General features: G+C 35.9%; 3 protein-coding genes across 4 annotated transcripts in view; 2 read left to right on the forward strand and 1 right to left on the reverse strand.

The window, feature by feature from the left end:
• The window catches only part of LOC135758015 (zinc finger MIZ domain-containing protein 1-like), a 29,694-nt gene extending 23,450 nt beyond the window's left edge, over window positions 1-6,244 (forward strand). The window contains exons 15-22 of one of the 2 annotated variants that reach the window (XM_065272810.2): window positions 505-610; window positions 1,615-1,766; window positions 1,901-1,968; window positions 2,114-2,182; window positions 2,576-2,826; window positions 3,360-3,502; window positions 3,880-4,119; window positions 4,213-6,244. In XM_065272810.2, the coding sequence (XP_065128882.2) occupies window positions 505-610; window positions 1,615-1,766; window positions 1,901-1,968; window positions 2,114-2,182; window positions 2,576-2,826; window positions 3,360-3,502; window positions 3,880-4,119; window positions 4,213-4,320 (1,137 nt within the window). In that variant the 3' untranslated portion in view covers window positions 4,321-6,244. The remainder of the gene's footprint in view (window positions 1-504; window positions 611-1,614; window positions 1,767-1,900; window positions 1,969-2,113; window positions 2,183-2,575; window positions 2,827-3,359; window positions 3,503-3,879; window positions 4,120-4,212) is intronic. The other variant, XM_065272811.2, reaches the window with a different exon arrangement.
• An 873-nt stretch (window positions 6,245-7,117) lies between these two features.
• Window positions 7,118-10,401, forward strand: ppifb (peptidylprolyl isomerase Fb). Its single transcript, XM_065272368.1, has 6 exons — window positions 7,118-7,337; window positions 7,703-7,733; window positions 7,814-7,902; window positions 9,179-9,275; window positions 9,566-9,641; window positions 9,738-10,401. Exons 1-6 carry the CDS (start codon window positions 7,188-7,190, stop codon window positions 9,871-9,873), a joined length of 579 nt encoding a protein of 192 aa, XP_065128440.1. The 5' UTR covers window positions 7,118-7,187; the 3' UTR covers window positions 9,874-10,401.
• Window positions 10,009-19,378, reverse strand: LOC135757711 (zinc finger CCHC domain-containing protein 24-like). The gene is made up of 4 exons (XM_065272367.2): window positions 19,101-19,378; window positions 17,800-17,997; window positions 13,479-13,643; window positions 10,009-12,667 (listed from the first exon to the last, which is right to left on the reverse strand). Exons 1-4 carry the CDS (start codon window positions 19,281-19,283, stop codon window positions 12,554-12,556), a joined length of 660 nt encoding a protein of 219 aa, XP_065128439.1. The 5' UTR covers window positions 19,284-19,378; the 3' UTR covers window positions 10,009-12,553.
• Between the last annotated feature and the right edge of the window lie 1,331 nt (window positions 19,379-20,709).

Below are 20,709 nucleotides of genomic sequence, written 5' to 3' on the forward strand. Positions count from 1 at the left end.
TCTGGCGTTCTTCTGTCATTCTTCTGAATGTCTGTAAGGTTCTTCTGTTGTTCTCCTGAGCATCTGTGATGTCCTTCTGTTGTTCTCCTGTATGTCTGTGATGTTCTTCTGGCGTTCTTCTGAACATCTGTGATATTCTTCTGTCGTTCTCCTGTATGTCTGTTCTTCTGATGTTTTTCTGTTTGTCTATGATGTTCTTCTGGCATTCTTCTGTACGTCTGTCATGTTCTTCTGTTGTTCTCCTGTATGTCTGTCATGTTTATCTGTCGTTCTCCTGTATGTCTGTGAGGTTCTTCTGTCGTTCTTCTGTACATCTGTCATGTTTATCTGTCGTTCTCCTGTATGTCTGTGAGGTTCTTCTGTCGTTCTTCTGTACATCTGTCATGTTTATCTGTCGTTCTCCTGTATGTCTGTGAGGTTCTTCTGTCGTTCTTCTGTACATCTGTCATGTTTATCTGTCGTTCTCCTGTATGTCTGTGAGGTTCTTCTGTTGTTTCTCTGCAGTCGCACTTGTTCGTCCTTCAGTTGATACACAGGCCGTCGGTGAAGTCCGTCTTGCAGGGTTTACTGAAGAAAAGACTCCTTACAGCTGAACACTGTATTGCTAAAGGTGTTGCACTCAGATCTTATTTATTTTGCTTAAATTAACCCCTGGTTTCACAGACAAGCCTTAAAGACATGAAAATTAAAAAAATTAAAATTCTGTCATCATTTCTTAACTCTCATGATGTTACAAACCTGCATACATTTCTTTGTTCTGAGGAACACAAAGGAAGATATTTTGAGTAATGTTTGTAACCAAACCGTTCGTGGACCCCATTCACTTCCATAGTATTCTTTCCACGAACGGTTTGGTTACAAACATTTCAAGCACATGTTTGAGCTGTCTCAACTGATAACAACTTAAACTAACAGACCTTTAAATGCGCCAGTGCTGTTGATTTGTCTCAAGATACACACCAGTATCGTCTTTTTGTAAGGCATGTTTACAGAAGATGCTTAAATGTCTTGTAATTCAACAATTTGTGTGAGTAAATTACATACAAAGTCAACGCAGTAATGTGAGTAGACGCAAACTCATGCAGGGCGATGCAAATGAAGGGAATTGGGGGCGTGATTGCTGCAATAAATCACGCGCTATTTGCCTCAAACGCATCTTCACGCAAGTTGAAAATATTCAACTTAAGCAAAAAATGAGCATGACACAAAGTTAAATTCTGCGAGTAATTTAGAGCAATACCAGTTTGGTGTGTACACAGCATTATGGGGATTATTATGATTTAACTTCGTGTCATGCTAATTTTTCGCACGAAAAATTAATGAATATTTTCGACTTGCGCAAAGACACGTTTGAGGCAGAAAAGCGTGTGTTTTCGTGTCATTCACATCACCCTGCGTGAGTTTGTGTCTATTTTTGTCTATGCATTTACTTTGTATGTAATCTACTCATGCAAATTGTTGCATTTGCGTTTGGTGTGTACGCCCCATTAGTCCTGGCTTAAGCTAAGACTTGTCTGTGCAACCAGGTCATTATGTTTCTAATAGTAAAGATTATATTCAACTCAATGCATTGTCCCAGTCAGACTCACTGTCAATATTTCTTTCTTTCTGCAGTGAAGAGAAACTTCAGTAGTGTGGGTGTGTCAGTGGGTGGGGCCGGTGATGATGGGGTGGAGCAAACAGCCGTCAAAGTGTCTTTGAAATGTCCAATTACATTCCAACGTATTCTGCTGCCGGCGAGAGGTCACGACTGCAAACACGTTCAGGTCCGAGAGACTTACGAACATTAAACTGCCTGTTAAATCAAACATCTACAGTAGACATAAATGGCATAAACAAATATTTACAATAAAAGTTTATTAGTGTGATACGTTGTGTTAATATGGAGATATTTTTACAGTGCTTTGACCTGGAATCATATTTAGAGCTGAACTCTGAGCGAGGAACATGGAGATGTCCTGTGTGCAAGTATGAATCTCATAAACACACAAAATTACAATAACAGTATACTGACAAAATACCGTACAACACACACATATTTACACTTGTGCATTTTACAACACACACAAAGATTTCAGATGGTTGTGAAGAATCACTTGTGTTTTATTTACAGTAAAGCAGCTATGTTAGAAGGTCTGGAGGTGGATCAGTACATGTGGGGAATCCTGAATACTCTTCAGAAGTGAGTCACCGAAAAATTTTAATTCATCATTTACTCATTCTCAAGTTGTTTTAAACCTGTATGAATTACTGTTTAGCAAAGGACACGAAGGATGATATTTCGAAGAATGTTTGTAGCAAAGCAAATCTGGGGCACCATTGACCTTTATAGTAGGAAAAAATAATACTGTGGACGTGAATAGTGCCCCAGATCTGTTTGGTTGCAAACATTCTTCCTTTGTATAAATCTGTATAGAAAAACTGTTTAATAACTATAATGGGAAATGTTTTAAGATCATGAGTTGTGATGTTAGTGTTTACTGTTGTATGATCCATGAATCAGTGTGAGTTTACCTTTAAAGATTACTGGTTGGATCCTAACATGAGATCACTGAACGTCTTTGTGTTCTTCCAGTTTGGACTTTGAGGAGGTGATGATCGACCCGTCCTGCAGCTGGAGACCGGTACAGGTGAAATCTGAGCCACACATAAAAGAAGATCCAGATGGACTAATAAACAAACGCTTTAAAAGCACCAGTCCCAGTCAGATGGTTCTGCCTAATGTGATGGATATGATCGCTCAACTGGGCCCAGGAGCTTCCTCATACCAGAACCCACAACAACTAAACAACAGCAATAACCAGTACAACAGTCCTGGTACTAATCGTATGATAACCACATTATTTACCAGTGGTGGCCGGTGACTTCTTTTTTCGAGGGTGCTCAATGCAAAGTTCATCACAACATGTATATGGCCCGTCATGTGTGTGGTTAATAATTTCAAAATATGTGCGCGTTGAGTGAACCTGTGTGCATCACGTGTCTTGTCAAAATAAGTGCCTGCTGCAGATGCGTCTTAAGGGTTTATGATAAAAAAGACGCTTGTGTTTGCCAGATACTCGCATAATCTCATGCTTAATCAGAGTTTAGTGTTAAGGGAGTGTCTTGTGTGTATTTTGTGAACGTGAGCGTCTCTTTTATCATAAATGGTTTTGACCCGTGTGCAGCAGGCACTTATTTTGACAAAACACGTGATGTACATGATTCAGATGATGCAACAGACACATATTTTGAATTTGCGCCCCTCGGATGAGCAGTCACGACCCGCCACTGGCATTAAGTAACATTTAAAACATTAATATTACTAGTATCTTTCATGTTTATTATTTCTTATGCATCATCTTTGATTGGTTTCTCAGGTAACAGTTACCAGGGTCATAGTAACTTTGGTGACTATCCCCATGGCAACCCTGCATCATCATCAGTAAATGAGTTCATGCATGGTCCACAACTCTCTCACCCCTCCACAGACATCACACAGGATCACACGCTACAGGATAGAGTGAGTTAATCAAACATAAACACTATAATCCGTTCAATATTATCACAGGTTTTCCTGAAACTTCTTAACACGCACCGGCCCGGCGGCGGTCCCTAGGGGGCGTTTTCAAAATTAAATACTAGTGTGCATTTTCAAATAAAAATAAAAACAATAACAATGCAAGCTGATTTCAGTTTCAGTTCAGGCATTTTAATCTTGGACTAGATTTAAGCCCTGTCTGGATAACCGTCCTATAGTGTAAATATAGTCTGATCATTTCATTTATAAAATGGCTAATAACTGATATGATGGTCAATAAATCTACACTGCTTTATATAGAAATGATTACTGTTTGAGCAGAAATTCAATTAAATCATTATTTTGTCCTCTTTCTACAGACGCCTCATCCGATTAACACAGATCAATCCCACAATCCCCTGCAGCACAATATGCATGGGCCTACCAACAGTCAACCGTTACATCACAGCGGACCACCCCACCCCTGCAGACCGCCGCCCAACCAGCAGAACTCCGCCCCCAGCGGCCACATGCACCCAAAGATCTTTAACCCCTCGGGCAGTCTGGAGGGTCAGTGTGGGGGTCAGGGCAGCTCGGACATCCCTGAAGCTTCTTTAGATGTGAGTCCCTGATCACATCAGAGATAACTTTGACCAAATTAAAAAAGTGCTTTTTTAAATTTGTGGCTCATGTGGATTACTTTTACCTTCCAGCTGCTTCCAGAACTGATGAATCCGGATGATCTTCTGTCCTATCTGGATCCTCTCGATCTTCCCAGCAGCAGTAATGACGACCTGCTGTCTCTCTTTGAGAGCACCTGAGACGGAGAGAGAAAGACTCACAGCTCTTCCATACTTGACAAACAGAGATGCACTTGCCATGTTTTCTTCTTCTCCAGACTCCAGACTTGTGGTGGCCACGTCACGTTTCTTTTATATCACAAGTGTGAATGCTAGTAAATGTGTGCTAGCAGTTTTCTATTCCTTTTTTACTTTGATACAAAAGACAGACAAACATTCGTCTGCTCTGATGCTGTGTCCTGTTGAGACTCAAACTTCTGCTCTACTGAACACAATCATGACTGAGATCTGAAGCAGAAGTGAAGGTTGTCTGTGAATAATGAAACAACTACATTAAAGGTGCAGTGTGTAACTTTGAGAAGGATCTCTTGACAGTAATGCAATGTAATCTACATAACTATATTATCAGAGACCCTACATAATAAACTGTTATGTATTTATTACCATAGAATGAGCCCTACCATAGAACGGGTCCCCTTACATGGAAGTCACCATTTTGTGCCGCCATGTTTCTACAGTAGCCCTAAACGGACAAACTGCTCAACAGAGTGTGTTTTGTCACTACTGCATTTTGTCTGTATACAACATGTTTGTCCTGTGGCGGCTACCGTAGCTTCCTTCCTGCGTTTCGGTGAACAGTGGACTGAGTCGTTGGTTGCAATTCACAATCTCACTGCTAGATGCCGCTTAAATCTACACACTGCACCTTTAAGGTCTGGGTTTGAACGTTTTGTAAACGTTCTCCTGAATGACTCCTTTTGTGTTTCAGGCAGGTCAGAAAGACATAAAGGTTTAGGACAGCGTGAGGGTGAGTGAATGACACAATCTTTATTTTTGGAGTAAATATTCCTTCACACAAATAAGGGAAGATATGAAGGGAAATTAGGATTGGTGAGGAAGTCTGTCGCAATATCGGCTGCAAGCGTAAAGCGCTGATCCCAAAAGGCAGCTTGTACTGAAAACATTTGGGAAAGGTCATGAAAGTTTTTGAAAAATATGAAATTAGAAGATGGTGAGCAAGATTCTTGGACTGTAACAGATCATTTAAGCTAATGTCCGCTGTACCGCCCCCTATTCATTTACACTGTGAATCGCACATTTCAGAATTCAGCAATATATTCAACAGTTGAGTTTCAGGCCTTATAATAACTCTTGACTATTTCTGTGAAAACGACAACAATTCAGAGCACTTGAGTAAAAACAGAGATCAGAGAGATGAATGTTTGTCTAAATGTTTGATTCTTATCTTGTTGCTGTTATCTGTTGAGTACACTAAATGACAAGCGTACTGTTCAGAATGCAGTTGTATTACTTTTGAGAAGCTCGTGTAAATATTTGTGAATAATTTTGTACGGTTTCTAAATTGTCATGTATGTTTCTGCTGCAGCTGTGTGTGTTTGTGTATATTTGTGTGTGATGTAGAAATGGAGTAGTGTGTTTACTGTAAGAGATGTGATGCAGTAACATCATCTTAAGTCATCCAGGTATTCTATGCAAACATGTGTACACTGTCTGTAGTATACATGATACATACTGTACTGCAAAATGAGTGTAAGTAGTGTAGTATTCTGAACACAGAAGGTGTGTGTGTCTGTTTTAATACGATCCTGTCCCATTCACACTGAGCAATACATACAAACTAATAATGTATAAAGCTGTCAACGGCTCAGTCAAATGATATTTTATTGTAATATTCATGTTAATATGAGAATTATTGTTAATAAGTAAATATAGTAGCCTTATGTGAGAAAAATGTTTGATTGTTTGTAGAAAAAGCTTTTTTTGTACATTTCATTCTGTTACAATACATTTTGGTAAATTACTTTTTATCAGTTTTCTTAAACTTGCACAGAGCTTTGTGTGAATTTAAACATGCAAATACGGTCTAATGAATTTGAATATGTATGACAGTCTTCCTTTATTATTAAGAGAGGTTTAATTTTAATATCTGCCTATAAACTGTTTATGACTGAAATATGAACCAGAGAGTCACTACATCAAAACTTGAACACTTTTACCAGGGCTTGTAAAGACGAGGGAGATTTGTAGTGAACAATCGCTGTTCTTATGATCTGATGTATGTTATCAGATATATGTTAAAAATGTTTAAAGTGAACTCAAGATAATGGCTTTGTTTTCACACCGTGCAAACAGGTAATAAAACATTTAATTGTGAGTATCTGGACTCGGATAATATTTTTATAATAATTTTGACATTGTAAATCCGTCTGTTTAAAAATATGGAGGACGAAAAATTACTTATAAGTGTATATAAATAAATAAATGCGTAAATACATGTAGAAATAAATGTAATGGTGCAAAAATAATTAAATAAAAAATTGAAACTTTTGACAAAACAACATATATTTATTTATTTATGTATGCATTTATTTATTTCTGCATTTAATTAATCATTTATTATTTCTGCATTTATGTATTTTGTTTATTCATGTATTTCTACATTTATTTATTTATGTATAAAATGTATTATTTATTTCTACAATTACTTATTTATGTATTTATACATTTATTTATTTATATACATTTAAGTAATTTTACGTCCTCAATATGTAAACAGCTCAGAGCTCGGTAAAAATGATCTGTATTTATCAGATAAATGTTTTGTGTAAGTTAAATTATTTATTTTAGTCATGAATAATAATAATAGATTATATGTGTAAAAATGTTTGATTTTATTTTAATGTAATCAAATGTTTATGAAACTGTTTAATTATAATTATTTTATTGTTTTAATTTTTATCTTCTAATCTTTCAGTAATAAACATGGTGCGCACGCGCTTCGTACGCTTCCGTGCGTCGCGTCATAGCTTCCGGTCTGTTTGTAACTTCTCCGCGGAACGGCTGGAGTCTCTACAACCGGAATCATCATGTTAATGATCAGCAACCGGATTAAATTGTGCTCGCTCGCGTTTACTGCCGCGCGCATGTACGCCACCGGAGCTCAAGCCAACAATAATCCGGTGGTGTTTTTCGACATCGCGGCGGATAACGAACCACTCGGCAGAGTCACCTTCGAAGTAAGCAGCAGTACGAACCCTACTATGGCGACGGCTTCATGAATATTAATGACGCAGTGACACGTTGTTTCTGTTTTGTCTGATTATTTGATGTAACCGCAACACGATGCTATTAATATTTATGAGCCAAGCCTTATCTATAGTAGGATTCTATCACGTGTGGGTAAGAAAATAAATGTCAACATTTGACCTGTTGAATAACAATACTCGCGTTTAGTGAACACTAAAGTGGACAAGAAGTTATTGTGTAGTCTTAAAATATTTGTCACGTAATGTTTTAAGTGAGTAACTTTTTTATCGTCAATGCTTGTCTTGTTTGTTTATTTTTTATTACTAATTGACCCTTATTGTGTTTGTGATTTCAGCTGAATGCGGATGTTGTGCCCAAAACAGCAGGTGAGAAACACGTGAAGACTGTAACGTTACTGTATATACTGTCTGTGTATTCTAAATAATTAATGAAAGTGTTTCTATAGAGAACTTCAGAGCTCTGTGTACTGGTGAACATGGGTTTGGATACAAGGGATCCATCTTTCATAGAGTTATTCCTCAGTTCATGTGTCAGGTAACACGCACACACACATATCTGTGTCATCATGGGTTTGGCTTTGGGTTAAACCTTTTTCTCAGAATTTAATGACGATATTAATTCAAAGTAATTGTTATTCATGTGCAGACTGATACTCAGCTGACTTTAAGTACAGTGTTTATGTGCTATTTTAAGCACTGCAGTGAGTTTAGAGACCAGAATTGTGATTTAAAACTATTTGAAACTCTATTCTTTTCTAATTGATGTTTAATATTAGTTAACTATGTGTACCATTTTTATGAGCTCAGTAATTGAGAGATTAGATGGATTATTTGTACTTTAGACTACAGGGCTATTTGACATGAGTTAGTGTTGGCTAGGTTACTAAAAAAAGTAATTAATTACCTATTACTAATTACTTTTTAAATCCTATTTAGTAAATGAAGATCGACTTAAAACGGCTGGAATAAATCATATAGGGTCAGTTTCCCAGACAGGGTTTAGATTAATCCAGGATTAGGCCTTAGTTATTTTAGGACATTTAAGTAGTTTTTACAAACAAACATTGCAAAAAACAATACTTGTGTGCATCTTGAGACAAAACAATGGTACTGATACATGTTAAAATATGTCAGTGCAAGGTATTTTTAAATTAAAACATGCATTTTAGTATGGGACTAGGATAAATCCTGTCCGGAAAACCACCCCATAATTTAGTTCATAAATTATTCTGGTTACACTTTTGACGGTCCAATTCTCACAATTAACTTGCTATTAACTAATTTTGCCTCAATATAGTCCTGGTTACTGCTTGTTAATACTTAGTTCAGTAGTTGTTAAGTTAAAGGGTAGGATTAAGGATGTAGAATAAGGTTTTGCAGAATCGGGCATTATTATGTGCTTTTTAATTATTAATAAACAGCCAATATCTCAGTAATATTAATGCTAATAACCAACCAGTTAATAGTAAGAATTGTTGATCTACAGTCCATATACCATATTTACTTCAATAACATCAGAAGTAAGTAACTGTCATTAAATTGCTGAGTAATATACTTTTATATGGAAAAAGTCATTAAATTAAAGTGACTAATTACTTGGTAACTAGTTACACCCAACACTGGTTACAGTAAAGCTGTAAGGTTATTAAAATAATGAACACTTGTAAATTAAGAATTGTAATTTTTACTTGTATCATGTTCTGGAAAAATCACTTTAAAATGATATCTGAAATTCACTTTTTTTTATTGAGTGACTTAATTCACCAGGATATTAACCGAATCTCATCATTTTAATTATTATTGATGTGTAGGGGGGAGATTTTACAAACCACAATGGAACCGGTGGAAAATCCATATATGGACCGAGATTTCCAGACGAAAACTTCAGACTGAAACACACTGGACCTGGTACAATACAAACGGCACACTTTTATCTGTATTTGCTAAATGCAAAGTTCATTCAAAACAGGAAACTGTAACTTTCACTGTATGGCGCTGTTATCAAGAGTTGATTCCTAATAAAAGTTATCTTGCATGAAAGAGCTTTAAACTTTCAATAAAGTTCATTTCTGTTTACAATAAATAGCTGTTAGACGGGTCAAGGAGAAATATAAAAATCTCTAAAATAGATTTATTTGTTGTATTTTTATTCTCCAGACTTATTAAAAATTAATTGGTTTGGTTTGGTTTATTTTCAGGTATTCTCTCCATGGCTAATGCTGGACCCAACACAAATGGATCTCAGTTCTTCATATGTACAATTAAAACAGAATGGTAAAGTAACACACATCCTGTGTGTGTGTGTGTGTGTGTGTGTGTGTGTAAGATGTGAAGTTGTGATATTAAGAGTTTGTGTTGTTTTTTTATCAGGTTGGATGGTCGACACGTGGTGTTCGGCAGTGTAAAGGATGGCTTGGATGTGGTGAGAAAGGTTGAGGCGTTGGGTTCTCGTTCAGGAAGAACCGCTAAGAGAATCAGTGTCACCGATTGCGGAGAACTGAAGTAAAGAGAACAAGTCAATGCATTTCATATACTGTTTATCAAACGGTTGTTTGTGTGTTTGTTTGTTCGTTGTCACTGTTCTGAGTCCTCATAAGGGTCAAAGGCCTGATAATGTGAAATTTAGACACTGGGCTAAAAGGGACTGTTTACTTTAAAATGAGAAAAGTTATTTATTCACCCTCATGTCAGGTACAAACCTTTTGCTGTTATTATCGAAACACAAAAGTCATTCAGGTTCAGGAGTGAATCAATAATGACTACTTTTATTTTAGGGTGCACTGTCCCTTTAAATGTGAACATGTGATTTAAAACATATCATTCTCAGAGTCAGACAGTAATGTACATGTGTGCATATGTTTGTGTGTGCATGTGTGATGTAATCTGGACTGCTGGTTGTTTACTATGGACTGAGTCCTATCATCATATCAAAGTTAATGACTGTAATATTTTACACTGTACGAGGTGTGTACAAGACTGGACGAGTGTTTAACACACCAGTTGAAAGTAATAAAGCCAAAAGCAATAAGTAATAGTTTCGTTATTGTTTTATTTGGATAAACACTAAACAGCAGAGGGGTGTAAGGCACGTGTCTGTATTTTACTGCTGTATTTACACAAACAGTAAGATGGCACAGCCTTAGTTGCTCTCATTGGTCTGAACCTGTACGACATCACCGGATTTCATGAACAAAAAACTCAAATAGATATTTCAAGAAACCCCAAAACACTTGGACACTTAAATTAATACCAAAATATGAAGACGAATAATTTCTAATGACTAACTTTATCACACCATTTTTATTTTTTACTTTTGTGCACCTTAAAGGAGGCGGTCTTTCAGTTTTTGCTGTGGCTCATAGTATTGTGTAAGCAGTGGATACTGTAAAAGTAATGTATACTTTAAAGTCACTTTAGATAAAAGCATTAACATAATCATATATAAAATGTGACCCAGCAGAGTGACCACAGGTATAGTTTCATAACAAAATAAAAAAAACCTGCCTCGTTTCACAAAGTTTTTTATTTCTTTAAAACAAATGACTAAAGGATTGAAGACCACTTTTGGGATGATATAAAATATTTTCACAGACACACTTGAGTCTTCACACAATAAGAAAACTCGCATATCATTTTTATCTCATAAACAAAAGTTAACTTTAGTATTAACAATGTTAACGTTCTTTTGACCATTGATATACAGGCATTTGAGATACTTTTTCATCATATATTTTTCAAAAATGTGATATTTAAAAGCATAAAAATGATTCAAAACTATCTTTAGTTTACATGTAAAAAAATTATTATAAAGATTGAACAAAGTCATCATCTAAATGAGATGAATATTTAATAAATATGATATGAACAGCTGTTGACCGATCAGCATCCAGGATGTTATAGCTTTGATTCACTCATTTCTACATTGCAGTATATCTTCACATGTCCATATGTGTATCTAAACAACACATTTTACTTTCAAATATACTAGTCAACATTTGAAGTGGATCAAAAACGTCTATCAAATTATTCCTAAGACAAGAACGGGTATTGGTTTAAAAAAAACTTTTAGAAAATGTTTTGATCCACTTCAAATGTTGACTAGTGTATATTGATATCAGTTTCAATCCTTTCGTACAAAATTACAATTTTGTAAGTACCAAAGTCGGTTCTGGATGTGACATGACATCATATTACACAACAGTACATTCATTGATGGATTCTGTCATGACATTGGTTGATTACTATAATGATATGATTATATAATAATATTAAAACATGACTTTTAGTTTTGCTGACCTGAGTTCTCTGAATAAACAACTGTAGACGTGTTTAATACTCTGATCTGTATATAGAAATGAATATTAAAGGGGACATATTATGAAAATCTGACTTTTGTCCATGTTTAACTGCTATAATTGTGTCCCCCGTGCTTCTATCAACCTAGAAAATGTGAAAAAGTTCAACCCAGTAACTTAGTTTTGGTAAACCATTCTCTGCAAGCATGTGAAAAAATAGCTCATTGCAATTTGGCTCCTATTGTGATGTCAGAATAAGGTAATACCGCCCCCTTTATCTGCACTATCCAACCACAGCACAGCCATTTAGTACAGAGAGAAATTGAGAGAGAGAAAACAATTCACAGCACAATTGAGTTTGAATTACAACAAACACCATCATTGTGATCAGTGTTTGCACTTCAGTCGCTCATTTGCATTTTAAATGACACACCCAAAACGACACACTTTTGCTCAGACCTAGATTTAGACTTAGTTCACATCTTAAAAAAAATCTCATAATATGTCCCCTTTAAGATAACATCTCAGAACATGTTTCATTTAAACATACTGGAGGTATTTCACACTGTAAATGTGTTTGTGAATCACGTTTGCACAGATGTGCAACTGACCTGATGTAAAATATAAAGCATTAAAATATCCAATAAATGCAGTGACCCCAAAACCATTTACTCCATTTAAAGAGTCTGGATTCTTCTTGTTAACCTGTGCATGCAGTCTTTACAGATGAGTTTTGCTTATACTGTCCATGAAGCCGATGCTCAAACCCGAGACTTTACAATCTTCACGTTATTTTGATCCAGGAACATCCTTTATTTTAGGGTTCAGTATAAATAATTAGATTTACTGGTGTTACAGGCTGGATGAGGATGTGAATGAATGTCTGTCAGGTCATTGAACTCGACGGCAGTAATATCCCAACCCTTTACACTTCTCACAGAGATGCTGTGGATGCTCTTTACTCTGATCTGACACATCCAGACCATCAGGTTTCTCCAGAGGACGCTGTCAGGATAGAGGAAATATTCAGATGGGTTTGATTGTTATCCTTTCAGTGCCCTTAAAACTAAAGTGTGTAGCTGTTTTAGTGCTTTCTCCTGTCTCAGCTTGATAGAAAGAGTCGACTGTAAGCTTTCTGAACACACACATCATCTTAACCAATGGCATGCATTGGAGGAGGGACCATCTGTTTGCACATCAATGATATGGATGGATTCTGCTTTGTGAATATAAAACAAGTCATTTAACATTAGATTCAAAAGCTCATGTTTAGATAAATAAAGAACTGGCTGTTAAACCATCATTTTCACACAAAGTATGGATTACTTGTATTTTTATTTCATCATTCTGGTTATTATAAAAAGCCACATGTCATCTTAAAAGCATTTGTGTTGTTTAGAGAAACATCTGGAGAAGATTATGAGTGCAGAGGAAAGCATCAGGAGCGTTCAGGAGTGTTTTCCATCATTTCTAAAGGAGGTGCAGGCAATGTGCCTCACCAAAAGCTTCATCTCACGCCAAAAGATCAACATTACAAGTTCATAGCATGATTTACACCAGATTCTAACGGCTCATTCTTCAACAATAACTTTTGAAAAGGTGACGTCTCTGATGAAGGACTGAAGTTAATAACAAACATCTGCTCTCAAGCTTTCACCCTTTAAAATCATTGTGACGTTCTTCAGTTCATCTTGTGCAGATGTTTCAATAAAACAAAGGAAACCTCCTTTCAAACCCAGCAGGAGCTCTCTGTATTCTGCCAGCCATCGGCTGTGTGTTTTTATACGAACCCCATGAATGTCCTGAATCTGTTTACCTGTTTATGTGGATAGACGTTGATGTGGCATTTAATGCATTCCTGTCCCATGTTTGCCCAAGAGTTTCCACTCATCCATTTTCTCTTGCATTTTGGACACTTGTACTCCCCGAAACATCTCTTCTTCCCCTGATACGGGGTCAGGCCCTCACCTTTAGGACGAGCCTAAAAATGTAAAGAAGATTTCAATTTGCTTAAATTTGTACACATACAACTTGCAGTGAATGGAGGTCTGGTCAGCTAAAATACAAAAAGCAATAAACATTTGAAGACCCTCTTTAATGGCAAAGGTTTTTAGTCACTTTAGTTTTCAATGGTATTTAACACATTTGTATTTACTGCAAAACCCTCTAAGTGCATGCAAGCTCTTTTGGCAAAAACCTCTAAATCACCAAACGGAGTATTACTCATGAGTGCACATCTGTGTACAGCTCACATGTGTTTAATCTGTTATTAGGACACTTTGGTCAAGAGTTGTTTATCTTTGAATGTTTCAGGATTGCATGATCGATGATTCACGCAGCACGCTACATTTCTAAGCTTTTGATGTCAAATCTCTGTTGATAAATAATTCACTCCTCTTAATGGTAATATGATGTGTAAAGCAGATCCAGATCACTGTGATGGAGGGTTTGATGGCATCATTATTCACATCTGTGGATCTACCACGTCATTGTATCGGTTCCTCTCAACATTAACCTCTTTTATTTGTCTTATTAGTACAAACTACTGCTGTAGTGTAAGAAATATTTAACTAAGTTTCTCTTATATTCTTCTGCTCTGCTGTATTTGAACACAGAAAGTGGACACAGAAAGTCTTATGAGAAGTCAAGCGATTACATCACATCACTGATACTTTCAAGATGTGCTGATGATCTGTAACCACTTATAAAGTCAAGTCAGAATTTTTATCCACTTTCATTTCGATTAACATCACACAATATAAGACTATAGTTTTTTTTAACTGTTGTATATAAGCTGATTTCTATGATAATTTATATGCTTTGTTTACACGTTTGCATTTATTAAAATATATTATAAAAGCTGAATTTTTTCTCTTGACCTCCATAAAGTCTTTAGTCACATTCAGTCAAAGAAAAGCTGAATTATGATGCAGTGTTAAGGGCAAAGCTGTTGGATATGTGAGAAGATCTGTCATCACTAGGGGATGTGAGGATTTGAGTTTCTTCATTTGTTATTCTCACCACCAACATCCTCTAAAAAGTGTCTGAATGGAAAAAGATGTTTATATTCTCACTGGCACATATAAGAGACGCCCGCAGTGCACACCCATCGGTGATTCATACCTTCAAGATATTAACCAATGATCTCACAATTTATTCAATGTAAAGAGAAAACAAGTATATAGGAATAGTTTACCCATAAACTGTACCCATTTCATTTCAGGTCACTTTAAAATAAGTTTAAATTAAGTTTTCTATTTTAAGCTGGAAACATTTGATTCAATTTGCTGATTTTGTATTTATTTTGAAAATCTTAAATGGTTTTGCTCCACCTGTTTTTAAGGATTAATACAGGGCGGTGTACATGTGCTAGTTTTAGAGGTGACTTTCAGAGGAACACATGAGTGAAATAAACTTCCACTAGAGTTGAAAGAATAATAAAAACAGTCATCATATAAAGGGATTTGTGGATGAGTCTGCAATTTATGTTTCCATAGTTTTGTTTATTTTTCTTCTGCCTTTGTATTTTCTTCTTGTTCTTATTGTGATGTATTAATATCTTTAACATCAACCTACCAGATGAAAATTAGACAATACTGACAAATTCTGGCGACTTTTGAATATTTATGTATTATTAATGTGCACTGATTAAATAAATAAATAATAAAAAAACAGTTGATTTATAAAATTCACATAGAGCGAAAATGAACTTATGAAAGATGAACATGAAAATGAACCATGGTTTTACTACAGTTAAAACCAAAAAAACATGGTTACTGTAGTCAAAACCATAGTAACTACAAAATAAGCATGGTTTTGACAATCATGGTTTTCAAAAACCATAGTTAAACCATAGTTAGTGTGTAAAACCATGGTTTTGCTGATAGTAATCAATACACCAAAAAAATATGGTTACTACACTTTTTCGTAAGGGGACAACATGAACCATGAAGCATGATGATGATTTAGGTATGTTCAGATTTCAGGCTCTTAAGTTTCAGTGAATGTAGTGTTGAAGCAGAATTGTTTTGTTGTTGTCATGACACTCAAGATCACAGCAAAGATGACGCAAATCACTATGCAAATCCGCATGAGAAAAACTACTTCTAAAATCTCATTTGCACGACTGAATTAATGGAGACTATGAAAATCTCTAACCAGAATATTAAAATCTATAATGCATTCAGTGCAAGCACAATACTAATTTTCTCTTATCCTTTAACTTAAAACATACTTCATAAACACCGTCCACCCTGAAATCTGCTGTCTGTGATGATTGGTCAACATGGGTTCTTCCTCATCTGGAAGCCATCAGATTAAACAACGATGACTCTCGTGAGAGCACTGAAAGCCATGCGCTGAATTATTCCTTCCTAACAAAACTGAATATGTTTCCTACGTTCTGTTTGCTTTGGCAGACGCTGGACGGCAGCTGGTGCTCTGCAGAGATGTACAGGCCATTAACCGGCAACTTCATGCACCGATGCTATGGGACATGTTGAGTCTTAAAAGTGTAGAAGAGTTTGGTCATTGTTTCCATTTGTTTGTATCAATATATCTGTAGTTCAACTTATGTATGTTTCAACATACAATGATGCCACATATTAAGGATTTCTGCTCCAAACATCATTCCTATCTGTTTGCATAAATGTATCACATGGACCAATAAGCAACCACCTAGCAACCACATAGCATCTCCCTAGCAACGCCTCAACATCACAGACACAATGATTTGATGAATGATGAGTTACACTGTGTTTGTCTAAAATTATATTAAGTTTGAGCAAAAACTGCAGCAGTACACATTGGGACAGTTTGTCTTAAAGGGGCCATCTCACATAAATCTTTGGTGTCCCCAGAGTACATATGTGAAGTTTTAGCTCAAAATACCATATAGATAATTTACTGTAGCATGTTAAAATTGCCATTTTATAGGTGTGTGCAAAAATGTGCCGTTTTGAGTGTGTCCTTTAAAATGCAAATGAGCTGATGAAGTGCAAACACTGATCACAATGATGGTGGTTTGTTGCAATTCAAACTCAATTGTGCTGTCAATTATTTTTCTCTCTCTCTTTTTAAGGGGCGGTACTATTATAATAAGAGCTCCTTATGACATCATAAGGAGAAAAACATTTCAATGAGCTATTTTTTCACTTGCTTGCAGAGAATGGTTTACTATAACTAAGTTACTGGGTTGATCTTTTTCACATTTTCTAGGTTGATAGAAGCACTGGGGACCCAATTATAGCACTTAAACATGGAAAAAGACAGATTTTTTTCATGCCATGGCCGGCCCCTTTAAAGAAACACGATACAGTGTTTGTAGTTCAGGGCCATATGTTTAAGCTTCAATGTAAGATTTCCCAACAGCCTCTTAAAAAGCCCAGAAAACACGACTGCATCTACAACATGAAGATGGCTGAGAATTAAACACTTTATATGTGCTCTTAAACTTTTCTTATATAACTGGATTTATATTCAGAGTGGACAAACAAAGACATGAAGTCATTTTAATGTCCTGACTACACACAGACATGAACATCAATCTGTGTTGTGCTGTAGATCAAGTCCACAGGTTTGAAATGATGTTGGAAAAAGTCTCTCTATGATAAATCTCCAGTTATTCTGTTGTAATATTTGTGTGTTTACTGTTGTGAATTAAAATTACAGTGACAGTAAATTCTGCGATAGATGAATGAAATCCTTTTATCTTGACAATAAAGTCATCTGAAGGGTTTTCATCTGTCTCTTGAGATGAGAAGATGAACGTGACGGGGAGTTTTCTCATCTATATTGTTGTCATGAGAGGCAAGAAGCTGTATTGTGTTTCATAAACCAAACAGACGCTTCATCTCATTCACATCTGGATTTCATTACAGGTCTGTGATGTCATGAACAGAAAGGAGGGGCGATTCTCTATTGCAATGATTTGTGGGTAAAAGTTTTTGGCAATGTAGGTCAGTTACAGTAAATACCTATCAGAAAACATCATTACAGTAACACAGAGAGACAGGTGGAGCAAAGCCAGCCAGGACTGAAGACTTTTAGCAATAATGCAGAATGTCCAGTCGCAAGTATCATTAGAAATGTGTCTCATCCAATCAGTTAGATGGGCTGTGCAGTATATTTGTCTTTACCTGTGGACAGTCTTTGATGTAATGACCCTTATTGAAGCACAGGTGACACAGGTAGTTGGGTGGAGGTTTCTTGCAGGGTCTTTGAGGTTCAGAGGAGAGCGAGAAGTCAGAGAAGTTTTCTGTCAATGAGCTGAGATCCTCGAGGATGTTGTTTAAAGAGTAAAAAGTAGATAAAGTCTTATATAAGCTGCTGTCTCTCTACACAGAACAAAAACATAAACATGAAACATTTACATCAGTTATTTAAACCTTTTATAAATGTATATCTGTAAAAAGTAAATCTCTGTTTGATGTTAAAAAACACAGACATGTTCTATGTTCAGTTTTTCTCAGAAAGTCTTTGTCATGATTTATGGCATTAGATCATGAAGTCATGATATCTGAGACGGCCCATATGGAGAAAGTCATTGGTTTACAATGTTCAGTATATTCTGTACTGTATGACCTCATTATGTCACAGGCTTTGTTCAGTACAGATTTCATCTTGGAAATATAAACTTTTTCTCACATTTCTTTATCCATTTCGTGTAAAATGTGTTTGCAGTCAATAATGAGATTAAAATGTGGTGAAATATTGCAGTTGACCGCATTTAAATCGGAAAGTCATGTCCATTGCATTGCATTGTGGGATACTGTAAATTAAATGCATGCTCTGGTTGTATTCTGCCCATTTTGGCAAAAGCAGCAGGTCATGTAATGCACAAAGTATGCATGCATAATGCATATAAACCTACTGTATATACAAACAGACACACATGCAACAGATCAAATGGATAATGCATGCATTGCAGATATATCTACAGAGATTGTGCATTTATCATATCTTAGCAGCATGCATCTCTGTGAAATATATTCCTGAACATTGCATTCATGTGGCTGATCAATAAGCATTTTTCTACAATACATTTGTGGAGCCAAGCCACTAAACACCAAATCTCTTCAAGAAAATCTTTTGAGCAAAGCAATAAAAAGATTATTTATTGTGACACAAATGTTAGGGTTACACACAATTGCAGCCTTAATAAATTACAGTACCAGATAGGTTAGTAGTTTACCAATGCATCTTATTATGACATATAAAGCAACTTTTGAATGCACATCCAATTTGTAATGTGAAAATACTATAGTGATAAACCAGACCCAGACCATTCCAGAGAAGACAAAGTAGATCTTGCATTAAACATTAAATTGATTCAATAAACCTAAACAGAAACACTTCCTAACATAATAATGTGTATGTAACAGTATGCAATCACAGTTTCATTTTAGATAAAACAGATGTTTGTGTCTGTCATCCTTACCTGTGTGTTGTGCTGATGAATGAAGTTTCTTATGATGTTGGTATGAAGATGTGAATCCAGCTCAGGTTTATTCTGGTGGTTTCCATCATCATCAGATGAGTCCTGAAGAGACAGATAAACCCAGTTCAGGAGATGAGCGTCTACAGCTGATGTCAAACTCATATCTTCATGTGAAACATCCATGAGAAATGTCCTGAGATCAGTGGATTATGTGGCTCTGATGTCGTCTCATGTTGAGAAATAAAGTTTTTGTGTTCAGAGAAAAGTTCAACAACTGCTTCATCTCACTCTGCTGCAGGGGTCTCTTATGCATATTTATGAGCTGCTGCGTCGCCATTGGATGCTTACCAATAACATAGTTATATATTCATGAGTGGGATGTGCAAGTTTAAATATTCATGAGTTAAATCTTACTCCTGTAACAGAGTCTGGAGAATGCAGATAATCATTTTACAGATTATTAAAGAAACTTCAATGCGGTGACGTCAGTAAACTGATGAATTATCAAAAGTCTCCACATAGCAAACAAATGTGTAACTTTCTTAAATTACGTGTAAAACACTTCACATAATGATGTATAAAAATGTCATATTTGTCTGTTTGACACATGTACATATTTATTATTTTGATACTGGCAATCAGGGGGAAATTCTGCCCTCCAGTGTCCATGTAAGAGTATAACAAAGTCTTTAAAGTAAATATGTTGATATAAACTTCATGTTTTACAGTAGGTGCAGATGTATTTGTAAGTGTGTAACAGTCCTGAACATGTTTCATAATAGTAATCAACAACATTCAATATATGTTTTTTTTGTGTTTAAAACAAAGTTTCCAAAATGTTCTTACTTTGTTTAAGGCTGATCCTGTATTAATTGATTATAATTTTATAATTGTACCAATAGCTGTCGTACTGAATTATCATAAAATATTCTAGACAAAGTGAATGTGTTTCCCTCCCATATTTACATTCATGTGACGTACATTTATTCACCTGTCAGGTTCCTTTCTTTTATTTATCTCAGACCGACTCGTTTTTCCTATGCTGCACACATGCTTGTGATGCATCTGATGCCAAACCCATAAAAACATTATCCTCTCTCTCTCTCTCTCTCTCTCTCTCTCTCTCTCTCTCTCTCTCTCTCTCTCTCTCTCAGCAGGTGAAAGCGTGGGACACACCAGACACTGGTCAAAGACAAACATACTGTCATTTCATGCAAATCTTTAGTTAATGTTGGACTGCGCCATCTTTAAAACCTTTCAAATGATTGTCATTCACTTGGACTGTCCTGTGTATTTAGAAAGATGTTGTCCTGTGTGATGAACAGCACTGTTTATATTTTTAAAGGGAACATTTCACAAGACTTTTTTAAGATGTAAAATAAAACTTTGGTGTCCCCAGAATGTGTATGTGAAGTTTTAGCTCAAAACACCATATAGATAATTTATTATAACATGTTAAAATTATAACATTTTGTAGGTGTGAGCAATAATATCCTGTTTTTGGATGTGTTCTTTAAATGAGTTGAACTCTGCACTAAATGGCAGTGCTGTGATTGGATATACAGATTAATGGGCGGTATCCCCTTCTGACATCACAAGGGGAGCCAAA

This window comes from Paramisgurnus dabryanus, chromosome 1 (genome assembly GCF_030506205.2).
Source record: "Paramisgurnus dabryanus chromosome 1, PD_genome_1.1, whole genome shotgun sequence".
In the NCBI taxonomy this organism is placed as follows: Eukaryota; Metazoa; Chordata; class Actinopteri; order Cypriniformes; family Cobitidae; genus Paramisgurnus; species Paramisgurnus dabryanus.

Bases quoted from the DNA above. Each gene is read 5' to 3' on its own strand.
- ppifb (XM_065272368.1), top strand. From the start codon at position 7,188: ATGTTAATGATCAGCAACCGGATTAAATTGTGCTCGCTCGCGTTTACT. The intron at 7,734-7,813 runs GTGAGAAACACG...GTGTTTCTATAG, and splicing joins TGTTGTGCCCAAAACAGCAG to AGAACTTCAGAGCTCTGTGT. The intron at 9,642-9,737 runs GTAAAGTAACAC...TTTTTTTATCAG, and splicing joins TGTACAATTAAAACAGAATG to GTTGGATGGTCGACACGTGG.
- LOC135757711 (XM_065272367.2), bottom strand. From the start codon at position 19,283: ATGGATGTTTCACATGAAGATATGAGTTTGACATCAGCTGTAGACGCT. The intron at 17,998-19,100 runs GTAAGGATGACA...TGTTCTGTGTAG, and splicing joins TTCATCAGCACAACACACAG to AGAGACAGCAGCTTATATAA. The intron at 13,644-17,799 runs GTAAAGACAAAT...TTACATTTTTAG, and splicing joins ACATCAAAGACTGTCCACAG to GCTCGTCCTAAAGGTGAGGG.